The 14,841-nt window shown below is 42.1% G+C and overlaps 1 protein-coding gene across 3 annotated transcripts in view; it reads right to left on the reverse strand.

The window, feature by feature from the left end:
- RIF1 (replication timing regulatory factor 1) overlaps positions 1-13,975 on the reverse strand; it is a 37,795-nt gene extending 23,820 nt beyond the window's left edge. For 2 of the 3 annotated variants that reach the window (XM_083578283.1, XM_083578281.1), the window contains exons 1-14: positions 13,648-13,975; positions 8,168-8,246; positions 7,149-7,245; positions 6,266-6,396; positions 6,087-6,181; positions 5,291-5,480; positions 4,646-4,738; positions 4,414-4,552; positions 2,896-3,047; positions 2,045-2,159; positions 1,379-1,549; positions 1,146-1,256; positions 934-996; positions 399-499 (exon numbers count right to left, since the gene is read on the reverse strand). In XM_083578283.1, the coding sequence (XP_083434409.1) occupies positions 399-499; positions 934-996; positions 1,146-1,256; positions 1,379-1,549; positions 2,045-2,159; positions 2,896-3,047; positions 4,414-4,552; positions 4,646-4,738; positions 5,291-5,480; positions 6,087-6,181; positions 6,266-6,396; positions 7,149-7,245; positions 8,168-8,246; positions 13,648-13,772 (1,662 nt within the window). In that variant the 5' untranslated portion in view covers positions 13,773-13,975. Of the gene's footprint in view, positions 1-398; positions 500-933; positions 997-1,145; positions 1,257-1,378; positions 1,550-2,044; positions 2,160-2,895; positions 3,048-4,413; positions 4,553-4,645; positions 4,739-5,290; positions 5,481-6,086; positions 6,182-6,265; positions 6,397-7,148; positions 7,246-8,167; positions 8,247-13,074; positions 13,260-13,647 lie in introns of those variants that run through there. The other variant, XM_083578282.1, reaches the window with a different exon arrangement.
- Positions 13,976-14,841: the final 866 nt, after the last annotated feature.

Here is a 14,841-nt window from a genome sequence, read left to right on the forward strand (position 1 = left end):
AAAGGAGGAAACGAAACATAGTTATTCATCTAAAATAGTTACATAGCATGAATACTAAACCTTATCTGTAAACATGAGAAAAAACCATCTTGTTTCATGAGGTTATGGGGTACAAAGAGGAAATCAAGGATTAACAGAAGCAGTGATCTACAAGACTGGAAAGACCAATTCCAACAATGCTTAGCTTGAAAATCCTGTGCCAACTAAGCAGCGAGTGCTGTATAGCACATTAGCTTAATGAGTATCAGCATCGGAAGCAAGCGCTACTCACCAGAGCAAATGCTGACCCAAACAATGTCCAATGGGACCAGTTCAGCGATCATAATCTGTAGATATGCCACCTCTTATCATAATTTAATAGCTATATAAACACTTATAGACTATAATAAACAACTTACCATTGACTTTAACACAGATAGTTCATTTGACACAACAATGTTTTTTAAGGCCTGAAGTAACATAGTGAGTACGTCTGAGCTTTGCCGTTCTCTCTTGCTCCCTAAAAACAAGCGACGCAAAAATAGGACATGAATACAATTTGGTCTTGCAAAACCTGCAGCATTGCCCACCTTAAAGGACAGAGCTGCATTAATGCTCTTGCTGCAAGTTTTAAACTGAGTTCTGCTTCCAGGTAAATTATTGCTGTTTAGAAATAGTGGCCTGGAATTCACTTTGTTCATGTTAAATGTTCTACCAATTTGTTTAGACACAGCTGTAAGCAGAACTGAAAAACGTATTTGTTTTTCAACTCTATCATTTGTTACTCAGTTTAAGTTAGCACCAGTTCCTGGACACTGAGTGTTAGAGCCAGGTTCTTCATGCCTAGAATACTTTTACCTGGATGGTGCACTTACTTGTCCACACTCTTACTTTCCAATAATCCGCATAAGCTTTTATTATAGTCTACACCAGAACATTAATATATCCACTTACCTGATTCAATTGCCCCTTTCACAAAACGAATCATTGCCTTCCATATAGCACTTAGACTAGTATCTGCAAGACAGAGAATGAATTAAGGGCAAATTAATAACCCAATGAAGAGCCAGATAAATCAAGTTTTGACTACTGCCCATTTAGAAGAATCCTTTCTATCAACTTGCATAGCACGAAGCAATATTCTTAGGGGGAGGAAATAATCTTACCAGAAGCATCTTTTCCAACTGCAATGAAGCCATCCTGAACTGCATTTATGAATGTGCTGGCATGCTTACAGAAGAACGAAGGACTGGTGATTACTGAGTGCTGAAGAGGTTCTAAGTGGGAAGAGAAAGCACAAGTTCTATCATTCTTATCAATTGTCAGAGCAGCTAGCAGCATATACTTGTGTTGTGGTATTATAAGCTGCTTGAACTTTCAAAAAAATGTATAACATTACCTAAACTAAGTGCAATGTTGTTTTCTTTGGAAAACGTCAAAGCTTCTGGTCCCATGAAAAAGTGAAGTAGCATTTCGATTCCTAGAAGTTGAATTGATGGAATGGCTGTAACTCCTGTACTAGAACTCAGGCTCATCCTTTGATTTGCAGGGGTTCCATTGGGGAAAGCACCTAAATAAAACCAGTAGTACATTACTTGAACCACAGAAACTTTTATATACACGAAAAAAACACAAAAATGATATATAAACAAATGGTTTTTGGGGGAGGGGAGATCAAAAGACTTAACCATGGCTTCTATTTCAAAAACAGGCTCAGACTATGCTGCTAATCTCAAAGCTTTACATGTAGTCTGAATATTTGTTTTAGAGAAGTAATTGCAAGAGCTCTTAAAGACTGTAGCCACAGAATCTTATAGTTGAATACACTGGAGATATGATTCAGATGCAACAAATGTGCAAAAAAGACAAATTCTTAAGTATACATACTGAAGAACCTTTCCATATGAGGCTGTACAAACTGAAATATATCCATTACATCAGGGTAGGTGGTGCTAAGGATAACTCCATGCATATGTAACCCCATGATATAAAACACAGTATTTGAATTTTTAGATTTCAGATTTGTTGCATCTGAATCATAGTCAGAAAGAGATTTCCCTCCTACCTGATTTGTGTGCAGAACCCGGTGTTAGTGAACTCTGGTTAATAGCTAACCGTGATGAATTTCCTTGTAGAACGGAATCTAAGCTTAAAGTGCTCTGAATCAATGGCACACAAACCTAAAAGGAAAATAAACCATGAGGCACAAACAGAAGCAACTTAACAGGTTGGGGCTAAACTGCCCGAACAAACAACAGACTTCCATGTAGGAATCTACTAAAGTCTTTATCTAGCACATGAATGAAAATAAGGTTTTAATAGACTTCAGCTGTACTTGTAGTTCCATGATTGTAGTAAGTGTGCTTAAGGCTCCATAGTTTCGACAGTAAGAGGCAACAGCGATGCATTTGGGCACTAATATTAAATGCCACCCACAAACTAGTTCAGCCAGCTCAATTGAACTAAAATCAGCATAAATCCAAGTACTCTGGTTTAATGGATTCTGCAGATCAGCTTTAATCACATATTTATTACATTTATATCCCACCTTTTCTCCAAGTAGTTCAAGGTTTACATGGCCATACTTCTTTCTGTTTTAGCCTCACAACCACCCTGTGAGGAAGGTTAGGCTGAGACACAGTAACTGGCCCAAGATCATCCTGTGAACTTCATGACTGAATTGAGAGTTGAACTTTGGTCTCTTAGGTCTTATCTGTTCCTAACAACTACTCAACATATCATAACTATAAATTCTCCATTATGCAGGTAAGGGTGGTATTCAATACTAGTCCTAATCAGACTAGACCCAATGAAGTTAATGCACAAGTCAAATAAGAGAAAACAAAGCTAAGAACTTTTTGGGAAACCTGCTTTAACTAGTGTTAATATTAGCGTTAATATAAAAGATGAGATTACCTGTTCAAAGTGGGCTGGGAGATGAGGCCCCAACCTCATCAGTAAATACCACCAGACCTCTAGCTTTGTCAGTGCCAGAGCTTCTGTTCTCACGTGAATGGAACTCAGTGGTTGCATTAGCAATTTCAGCCTTTTTGCACTGCATAAGATTTCTTGGGGGAAGAAAATGAAAATAGGTTTTGTTACATGTGATTTAAAGTTAAAATCAGTTTTCAAACTCAAAAGAGGAATTGTGGCTTCAACTTCAGGTGAACTTTTTTTTCAAGACCACAACAACTTGATTATTACTTGTTTACTTATTTGTGAAATCAGAGATGCAGAGGTCTGAACCTACTCACCTTTTCCAAAGTATCCAAAACCTTTGGAAGTATTTGATGGGTTTTTAAAAAAAATTGTTTTACTTATAGTCATTTCTGGATCCCTTCATTAAAAATGCAGATGAGTAGATATTTGCCAGCACACTTTTAAACTATACAGTGGTACCTCAAGTTACGAACTTAATTCGTTCCAGAGGTCCGTTTGTAACCCAAAACCATTCTTAACATGAGGCGTGCTTTCACTAATGGCGCCTCCCACTGCTGCCGCACCACCAGCGCTCAACTTCCACTTGCATCCCAGGACAACGTTCGCAACTAGGGGCATCTACTTCCGGGTCAGTGGAGCTCGTAACTCGAGGCACTCGTAAGGAAGACGGTACATAACACGAGGTTCCACTGTATAATAATTCTATAACACAGGGCTCCAGCTCATGGGAAAGACAGCAGGAATCTCCCTTTCAGATCTTTCCCTAATATATGGATAGCATTTGTGTGGGTCTGGCACAAGGCTCAAATCATGAAGAGAAACATCTGTAAAAGGGCTGTGGCAGCTCTTGTACCCAAGGAAGTGGCTATGTGGCCACTTTTACCATTCCAAACATTCCTAAGAATTTCACATGTATTTGTGTAGCAACTTAATTCAGCCGGGCTGGTAGAGCATAAGACTCTTAATCTTGGGGTCGTAGGTTTGAGCCCCACCTTGGGTAAAAGATCCCTGCATTACAGGGGGTTGAACTAGATGACACTCATGGTCCCTTCCAACTCTACAATTCCATGATTCTAACTCCTGCTTTTATTTATGCATGTGAAGGTAACCTTTGGTCCCTTTTCACGAAAAAAAGGAAAAGTCTACCTGTTGGTGGCACACTGCTGGCTGTGTTTGTTATTGATGCAGCAAGATATGTACAGCATATTCAAAAGGGCCAGACGTCACTCTCACATGCATAGAGACTAACTGGCGACATGATGGGTGCCCTGAGTGCAGCATTTAACAACTCCCCCACTGTTTTCACTTGCACACACAAGTTGCTATTAAGTTGAAACAGAGATCTCAAGCAACCCATTAGAATTAATTCAACTGCAATCAACAGAACTTGCTCCCAAACAGGAAGTATATCACATGAAGGTGCACAATTATTTTCTTTTTTCTACTTCAGCATGCTAATGAAATAAGTCAAAATTGCTTAGTATTTTAGTCTACCTGGATTTAGAGCAAAGTTATCAATCAGACTCTTCCATGCAATGAAAGCTATTTTCTTTACCACCGGTGACCCACTACGAAATCCTAGTTCTTCTAATTGCAGCAATGAATTGATAAAGCTTCCGCTACGATGAAGTGCCTGGAAGAGTAAAATATTGTTTTATGCAGTTAATGTATCCATATCATCAGCACCTACAGCAGCTGAAACAAGAGAAATCAATGTCCAACTTACTTTGCCAAGCAGCTTAACAAACAGAGGCCAAAGTTTCAAAACATATGTTTCATTTTTTGATGCGAATAATTTCTGGAGTTCTGGGATTATTTTCTGCAAGAGTACAAACAACATCATTTATAAAAACAACCCAACACTAAATTAGTTAGTATGATTCCCCCTTCCATCTCCCCCCCCTCTCTCACCCACCTACCGACCCCATTTGATATGGCAGTGACTAACTATGGAAGAGATTTTGGGGTTGTGGTGGCTATAAAAATGTCAACTGTGCGTGCACCAGTGGTGAAAGAGCAAATTCTGTGCTAGGGATTAATAGAAAAGGGATTGAAAATAAAGTGGAAGGTAGGTCTACTGACAGCTATTAACCAAAACAGCCAATTTTCAGAGGCGCAATGACACTGAATACTTGCTGGAGGGCGTGGGAGTGATGAGGGAGAGGGCTATCACCTTCATGCCCTGAAGATAGTAGTATTTCATATGCAATTATGACATCATAAAATATAATTGCAAGTATATATGCAAAACTAGGAGTAGGGAGTCATATGAAGTGATCATTAGAGTGGACAGGGCCCTTAAGCACATATGTGGAATTCTAAAAAAACCAAAACCCCATCCTTTTAAAAATAACATGTTTGCCTTCCTTACCGTAGTCATAAGTTCTTCAGTGACTGCTGCCACCTCCTGCTGCTTCTGAAGTAAAAGTGGCACTCCCATCTCCAATGCAGTAGCACCTCTTAACTGCACTTTATGAGCAGAGTGGACAACCAAAGGGATAATCAGCTTCGCCCACTTTACAGCCTGTTCTTCCATGTGGGATGGAGCCTGTTCTATGAGCCTAAGTTCAGATATATTTGTCAGTATGACCAAGGTTTGTCAGAAATATTGTGTAGTTAACAATGACTGGTCTTCTTCACCAGTGTCTATCACACTGTGTTCTGAGTAACTGGAGAGTGTCTCAAAAGGCTTCTCAAGGAGCAGATCAGTAACAGTAAGAAAAGACAGTCTGGCCACCATTACAAATCTTCCCTGTAGTGCACTGTAATTGGTGCACTCTAAGGTGCACCCTCATTTCACATGAAGGAATATGCAGGTGGTCTGTATGGGGATTGAACCTGCAAACTTGGCATTAGCAGTGGTACGCTCTAACCAAGTGAGCTAACTCTAGGGTTTCCTAGAAAGTTGGGAAGCAGATGCAGCAGAGAGCAAACCATACAATAGAGAAATACCAACATTTACAATATTGCAACAACAGCAAATGGTATTCACCATCTACAGCAATGACTTAATATAATAGCCCTCGTGACTTGAGAAATAACCACCAGAGTGCAAGCTGTTTTCTAAGCATGTACCCAGATTTTTTATCTGACCAAGATGTTACTGAAGTGTTTTTTCTTTCTCATTTCTAACACACTTGCTCAACAATTTAACACCTGATACATACCGTATAATAACATTTAATGCTTCATATTCAACCACCATGGAATGCAAGTCTCCTTTATTCAGCACTGTTTCTAACATACCAATAATACTGGGTACCTGAAACACAAATGAGATGTGGGTGACTGAACATGTTAGTTTAACAAAATGTTATTTGTAGGAGATGGGACAGAGAACACTCACCAGCTTTCCAACAGTTTCAGAAGGAAAGGACTGCTTAGAGATCACCCAAAGTGCTCTAGTGCGAGTGTTTTTGTCCACAGCCTTTATAGCAACACTGTTCACTATTGACAGCAACTCCTGTATTTCTGATTCTGTAGAAAAAGGTAAATGGCATTTTTCAGTGTGGTAAAACATGGGGGAAGCTTGAAAATGATGCAATGGTCATGAATCTGTTTATGCCTAGTATCACAAACTCAGCAGGGAAGGAACTAATGCAGTCCTCACTCATTCTAAGGCACTCTGCTTTTGTGTTCTGAAATAGGACACACACACGACGATGATATAAAAGGGGTAACAGATTCTAATATTTGCAGACCCAGAACAGGGCACTGAAGAATGCTGAAACCAGAAGCTGTGTCTTCTTGCCAGACTCGGGTCACAAAAAACTGGGCCAGAGTTACAGTCATTGAAACTTGTAGCAATGCATTCACATTGTAACACCAGGCCAGAGAGCTAAATAACATGATATGAATAGTATTACAGTGGTACCTTGGCTAACATACGCTTCAGGTTACATACGCTTCAGTTTACAGACTCCGCTAACCCAGAAATAGTGCTTCAGGTTAAGAACTTTGCTTCAGGATGAGAACAGAAATTGTGCTCCGGCGGCGTGGCAGCAGCAGGAGGCCCTATTAGCTAAAGTGGTGCTTCAGGTTAAGAACAGTTTCAGGTTAAGTACAGACCTCCAGAATGAATTAAGTACTTAACCCGAGGTACCACTGTACAGTACAATACCACATATATTTTATTCTATTGATATTTATGATACTGTTGACAGTCCATCTGTAAAAAGCAGATTTGGATTATTTATTAATTTTTTGAAACATAATAAAAAATTGTTTACCACATAGCAAAGCAGCAGTCTTTGAGTTAAACACACAGAATCCTAAGGCTTGCAAGGCTGCACTGCTCAATTCTGAATTTTCCGTAGGAATATATGTCTACAAAAAGAAGGAATAAAGTTTTAAGTCATGTCGACAACACTTATTGACAAATAACTGCAACGGTTCAGAATTTTTAAATTGTGTCAATAAAAAGCAAAACAGCTACTATTTTTGGTTGCTTTAAAAAATATAGTATATGCTACACCCTCAGATACAAAAGCTAGTTTATTGGCTAACTGCTTCTCCATTCTGAGCACCAGAATCCAGCTACATTAGACTCCAACAGTTTCCCTTCTACCATGAAGGGCCCTATCTCTTGTGCCACCAACCTAACCTGATCCATGTGAACAGCAGCTCCCAAAGCTGATCTTAACATACAGGATCTCAAAATCTTAGCATTCCATAATGCCACGTAAAAAGCTGCTCCTTGCCTCTTTCCTTCTCTCTCAAAAACACATGGATATATAGTTTCAGAAGCAGTTTCTAACATGGCTGGTGAGCTGCTGAGGCAACTCCCACTAAACGATAGAGATCTACTTCTGACAAGGGCCTATGAACAAAATCGCCAACAGTTTACCAGGATGGATCTCTTAGCTTTGCTTAAATAGAAGAAAAACAGAACCAGCTAGTTTCAGCCATGGACAAGGGTTGTGCAGGCCTGTCAGCCGACAAACCTCACCACCACCTGCTGCTGCTCTGGAGGTTTTGCCAGGGATGCCCACATGCTACTTCTGTCAACTGCTAGTCCTACCAAGTTTATTGCACACGAAGTGTAAAAAGAAATGTCTATGACAAACCTAGTATGGTAAGGAAAAGTAGTAGTCATTACCACTGGGGAGTAGCAACTACCAGGTTGGAGTGTGGGGGAGAATGTTAATAGCAGAAAGGGAAAGGCAAGGGCTCAGTAGCCTTTATACGTGGAATGGGATACTTATTAAAAAGAGGATTTACTAAAAACCAAACAATTTTAAATACACACCTTAAATATCTTGTAGAGCTGAGGGAAGAGTTTCCCAACTTCAGATGCAAATTCTTTTCCCTCTTCACCAGTCAGGCGACTTAAATGTAGAAAAACACAACAGGTTTTCTGTTACACAGCCCAACATAGTCAAAAAAATACATTTTGGCAATTACCTAAATTAAAAAGCTAAAGGCACATCTTCTGTATATATCATTTTCAAAAGCAACAGGCTGATGCACAGAGTGAACTATGCTTGGCAAGTAAAGATACTATTGAAAACAACACAATGTCAAGGGAGTTGGCTATTACTGTTAAATTTTGGCTCAGTAATACTGCAGCACCATAACTGACAAAGCAATTTGTGCTTTTCCCTACCTCCCCATATTAATAGCCACTGCAATGCTCTTTCCAGCATCCCTCCACACTCCAGCAACACCCAAAGAAACAGAACCCAGGGAAGGGGTATGCAGATAAATGATTGAAGGCTTCTTCAGTTCTTTAAAAAGCATTATAAAAGTAAGGAAATGAAAGTTACAGTGTAATACAACAAATTCTACTCATTTCACTATTGCATATGCATAATCAAATATTTAAAAACAAAAATAAAATGTTTAAAACACACAGTGTTTGAAGACTTGATTAACAAAAAACAGTAGGGATACAACTTACATGGATTTTACTTATGCAACCACAGCTTTCTGTACTTGATCCCCCAAAAATAAAAGGCATGTGAGCAGAAAAAACTGTTGGAAGGGGCCATGTGAGATCTTGTGAGAGCCTCCAAAGCAGAGCCCAGAAAGCAAGGTGGAGAGCTTGAGAAGCTCTTTCCTTCACTTTGTATACCAGGTTCTGGGAAGGTCTTGCACAGGCTCTGGAGGGCTTTGAGAGCTCTTACACTCGATCAGAAAGGCAAGACATGGGGACAGTTCCCGGAGGTCATTATAACTATAAATTTTTTGCTTTTATACACTACCCCTGGAACAGAACCTTTGCACAATGCCATTACAGTATTGTAAGTCTGAGAAAAGCAAGTCTAACCACCAATTAATGTGGTGAATGTCATGTTCATTAACTCCATGATATGAAGCAAACTTGCGTGGGAGCAAGGAGAATTTCATTCTGCCATTTGGAAACTACTAATCTAATCTACAGATTTCTCAACTGTTTTCAAAAAACAGAGAAATGTCTTGTCACCGGTGACACAGTCTGGTAGTAAGAGCATTCTCAGAAAAATTCCAATACAACCTTAGGAACACGAGAGGCAAATAAAGGCTGATCACAGCAGCAAACTGACTCACTTTACAAAAACTTGTATGGAGCCAATGCATAGATCTTAACACAGTGAACGTCACTATGTTACTAAGTACAGCTCCTGCCAACCTAGCAGTTCGAAAGCATGCCAGTGCAAGTAGATAAATAGGTACTGCTGTGGCGAGAAGGTAAACGTCATTTCCATATACTCTGGCTTACGTCACGGTGTTCCATTATGCCAGAAGTGGTTTAGTCATGCTGGCCACATAACCTGGAAAGCTAGCTGTGGACAAACACCAGATTCCTTGGCCTGAAAGCGAGATGAGCGCCGCAACCCCATAGTCGCCTTTGACTGGACAACCAACTGTCTAGGGTTCCTTTACCTTTTTTACCTTTTACTAAGTATCACATAATGGCATGGATCCTAAATTGCTCCTCTGTTCATGCAAGTGGCGGAATTGGCTTCAAGTTACAAGAAAGAAAATTTCAACTCAACATCAGGAAGAACTTTCTGGCAATAAGAGCTGTTCGACAGTGGAACAGGCTCCCTCAGAAGGTGGTGGACTCTCCTTCATCATGTTTAAAGCAGAGGGTGGATAGCCATCTGTCATAGATGCTATGGTTGAGATGGAGGTTGGACTAGATGACTCTCAGTGTCTCTTCCATCTCTACAATTCTATGAACTTCTCCCTCAAACAGCAACCTACACACACACACACACACACACATTCCCCACCCCCCCAGCAACATTCCCCAGCCCCCAGGAATAGATTGTCAAGGGAGTGTAAGGGGAGTAATTCTGCAAACTGTCTTAGCAGGGAATCTATGATCCAAGCCATTGCATTTACAGCCACTGTGAAGATGCAGAGAACTGCAAATAATGCTGACTTGGTGGCTCAGAGGCTGAAAGTGGCACACAAGATATGCTAATCTTGACAAAGCTAATCAGAAAGCAAGCTTTGTAAATGAAAACAATATATTTAAATTCACTTCTATTGTGCATCTGTTCTTCATGCTCACCCTTTGGCACACAATAGCCAACCTCTTGCATAGATAAGACTTTACTTCCTACTTATCTAAGACTCATAGAGCCAGTGTGGTGTAGTGGTTAAGAGAGGTAGACTCATAATCTAGGGAACTGGGTTCGCATCTCCGCTCCTCCACATGCAGCTGCTGGGTGACCTTGGGCTAGTCAAACTTCTCTGAAGTCTCTCAGCCCCACTCACCTCACAGAGTGTTTGTTGTGGGGGAGGAAGGGAAAGGAGAATGTTAGCTGCTCTGAGACTCCTTCGGGTAGTGATAAAGCGGGATATCAAATCCAAACTCCTCTTCTTCTCAGCTAAGATGGTAGGAGGATGTTTACATGCAGACTGCATGACATACTAAATGAACTTTTAAAAAAATGTTGTGACTGAGCCAGGTGCCACCTCCCTACCCTATTCATCTATATTGGCTCTATTTCTTAATGTGAAGGAATTAAAAAGCATAATCAATGTTGAACTTACATTAAAACTGGCATATTTGGTTATACTTTGCTTGCCATTCTCATGTATCAGTTTCAAGGGGAGGGTGGTGGCTCAGTGATAGAGAGCACAGACTTTGCATGCAAAAGGGCCCCAGTTAAATTCTTTATACCCCCATGGAGTGCTAGAAGAGAGCCATGCCTGAAATCCTGAACTGCTGCTACCAGACAGTATAGATCATTGCCAGGATGATGGTGCTATAGATGGGGGAGCTAAACCCTAGAAATTAATACAGTCATGGGAAAAAGAAAGTGCACCCTCTTTGAATATCAGGACACAGGAGCAATCATTTGTTCCTTAGGTCTAAAAATTGTGTAAATACAACCTCAGATGAACAACAAGGCATGGCATATGGTGTACCATGTCGTAATTCATTTAACAGAAATGAAGCCAAGATGGAGAAATCATATGTGAAAAACTAAGTACACCCTTACTGATTCCATAGGAATTAAGACGCTAAGTAGCAGACGGGCTGCTAATCAAAATGCCCTTGCTTAATTGATCACCAGCAAGTGTGCCAACCTCTATACAGTGAGGGGGGGAAAGTATTTGATCCCCTGCTAATTTGCCTGTTTGCCCTCTGACAAAGAAATGTTCAGTCCATAATTTTAATGGTAGGTTTATTGTAGCTGTGAGAGACAGAATAACAACAGGAAAACCCCCAGAAACCCAAAAGTCAGAGATTGATGTGCATTATAATGAGTAAGAGCTCGATTTTGGTGTCATCTGACCACAACTCTTTCACCCAGTTCTCCTCTGGGTCATTCAGATGTGCATTGGCAAACTGCAGACGGGCCTGTACATGTGGTTTCTTGAGCAAGAGGACCTTGCAGGCTCTGCAAAATCTCAGTCCTTCATGACGTAGTGTGTTACTAACCGTTTTCATGGTGACTATGGTTCCAGCTGCCCTGAGGTCATTGACAAGTTCACGCTGTGTACCTCTGGGCTGCTTCATCACCGTTCTCCTGCTCACTGCAACTCCACGAGATGAGAACTTGCATGGAGCCCCTGACTGAGGATGAGTTATTTTGTGTTTCTTCTATTTGCGAATTACTGTATTGCACCAACTGTTGTCACCTTCAAACCAAGCTGCTTGGCAACGGTCTTGTAGCCCAGTCCAACCCTGTGCAGGTCTACAATCTTGTCCCTTACATCCTTGGACAGCTCTTTGGTCTTGGTCATGGTGGCTACTTTGGAATCTGCTGGAATGATTGCTTCTGTTGACAGGTGTCTTTTGTACAGGTACTGTAACGAGCTGGGATTACAGGTAAGACATCTTCCTTACAGCAGGTACTTCTAATCTCAGCTCGTAACATACAGTGAAGATACCAGGTAGCCTGACATCTGGCTGGTTGATAGGGGATTAAATACTTATTTTACTCATTATAATGCACATCAATCTCTGACTTTTGTCTTCTGGGTTTCTGGGTGTTTTCCTGTTGTTATTCTGTCTCTCACAGCTACAATAAACCTACCATTAAAATTATGGACTGGTCATTTCTTCCTCAGAGGGCAAACGGGCAAATTTTGCAGGGGATCAAATACTTTCCCCCCTCACTGTATGTAACTGTTTTAAATTTTTGTGTACTGTGTGGATAATAATAATTCTTATTATTTATACTCTGCCCATCTGGCTATGTTTCCTCAACCACTCTGGGCAGCTCTCAACAGAATATAAAAATGTGATAACACATCAAACATTTAAAACTTTCCTAAAGCTATGCATTGCAGAACATATGTATTCTGTCCGATGTTCAAAACTGCCCTTTGGCCTTATATCAATGGCCTGCAAATAAAAACAAATAACAAAAAATGAATGAATGAATGTTTGAGTTATAAGTGGGTCTCAGGTCAGGAAAAGTTGAACACAGCCAAAGTAGGCAACTCTGAGCTAGAGGAACTCATTGTAAGACAGCTTCCTAGATACCTCAGGTAAACATGAGTAGAATCAAGACTGCACAAAGACTTGAGCTATTTTTTTAAAAGGAAAAACCACCCCACACTAAGTACAGAAGCACACATATAATCTCATTCTTAGACAATTGACACACACCGGTGCCTATGCGAAGCTCTCACATACTCCTTCCAGAGAAAAAAGAAACGCACTCCCCCCTCCCCATAGCAACTCCAAACAGAGAGGTAGAAACCCACATCGCACGCCCACTTCGGGAGGGGGCTCCTCTGCCTTGTAACAGTGCAGCAGGCAAACTTCCAACAGGGAAACCCTCTCTCCCCCAAATCTCCCCCCCCCTCCCCATCACCCAAGCTGAGGAAAGCCTCGCCTGTTGATTGACGGCGCGTAATCGCCGGCGCGCCCTTTTCGAAACGCTTAGGTGCGTTCGAAAGTCGTTAAAAGCCCAACCGAAATGGTTCCAAAGCACTTAACATTCACGGCCTCGCAGCTCTTGAGAAGTTTTGTTTGACGAAAAGGGAAGCAGACAGGCGGCAAACCCCCCCCCCACCGCCCTCGAGAGATGCCTGCCTCCTGTGGGCCAGTGAGCGAAGAGGGTCGGAGCCCTACCTAATAAAAAATAAAAAACCCGCTCTTTACGCAATAAGCATCTCTCATCCCTCATGTGTGTATGTGGTGGTAACAGGTACCGAGGCTAAAGCCTGACTGCGATATAAGACTCACCGCCCCCCCCCCCCAGGCTTTTCCCCTCTCAAAGACCCGCCTGCCCGCAAGGCCGCAGGAGGGACCCGCCGCCCTCGCCGGACACTCACTTGGTGAGGGTCAGCAGCGCGTCCGTGAGCGCCGCCGGCGCGGCTGCGGGGTCTTCCAGGGTCTCCAGCAGGGGACGGAGGCTCCCGCTCGGGCAAGGCCCCGTCGTGGAGTCAGCGCCGCTCATGGCGCCGCCGGCAGCCTCTTCCTCGCCAGCTCCTCAAGAGGGGAAAGTGCGCTTCCCGCGCTCTTCGCCTTCTCTCGCTCTCCCGCGCGCGCGCGCTCACTCACTCTCGCGCTCGCTCTCTCTCCTTTTCTCGCGGGCTAAGATGGCGAAGCGCGGGACTTCTCTAGCCGCGTCACTGTGTTTGTGCGGAAGAAGCGGAAGCTGGCCGCCCATTCACAGGGCGAGGAAGAGGCTCGGAGGAAGCCAGAGCGCCGAGCTAGTCGAGCAGGGCGCCGCGAGGTCGAACCGCCGAGTTCATCCATCGGCCAGCTTCCCTCTGAAGTGCATATGCAGACTTTCTCCCCGCTTCTTCCATACTATGGGTTGGGATGTGTGAAAACGGATCGGGTGGTTTCGTTTGCAGGGCCACGCCAGGGCCTTCTCTCTCTCTCTCTCGGAAGAAATGGGTCTGATTATATCCCAAAGGTTGGCAATGGTCCCCCCCAAATAGTACTTCCTGCAATTTTTGAGCAGAAGGGAGGGGAGGTTCTACAGAAAGAACTTTTTGGGGGGGGGAGTTTGAGGGTTGGGAGTTGCCCCTCTTGTCATTGCAAAAAAGAAAAAAGGGAAGATTTACGATACCAGTATGGTGAGATATTGGTAAGGAGAAATGTGCGGTATTGCCCCAATGGAGAAATTAACAAAACAAATGAGAATACAGAAGACTCATTTTATATAAATCGGGTCTGCTCCATTATACCGGTCTCCCCATCCACTTCTGTGAGTGGATGTCGTAGGTTAAAATCTCTTCCCCACCCACAATATTATTTGGTACTATCTGTAATGTACATTTTAAAAGGATTGTCCACAATGCATTTTAAAAGGATTGTATACAATGCATTAATCTCCGGACCCGCCTCTTTGTATCTCACCCTTCATGTTTTTGTGCTGCTGCTTCTGATTATTTTGGTTATCCAAATTGAAATAAATTATTTTTTTATTTAAGAATCACAGAGTTGGTTCTTCTAAGCTTAGGTGCCCTGTGGAGACCACAATGGTCTGACTCAGTCCGTATACATACGGTTGTTTA

Source organism: Podarcis filfolensis, assembly GCF_964270895.1.
Source record: "Podarcis filfolensis genome assembly, chromosome: 1".
Classification (NCBI taxonomy): Eukaryota; Metazoa; Chordata; class Lepidosauria; order Squamata; family Lacertidae; genus Podarcis; species Podarcis filfolensis.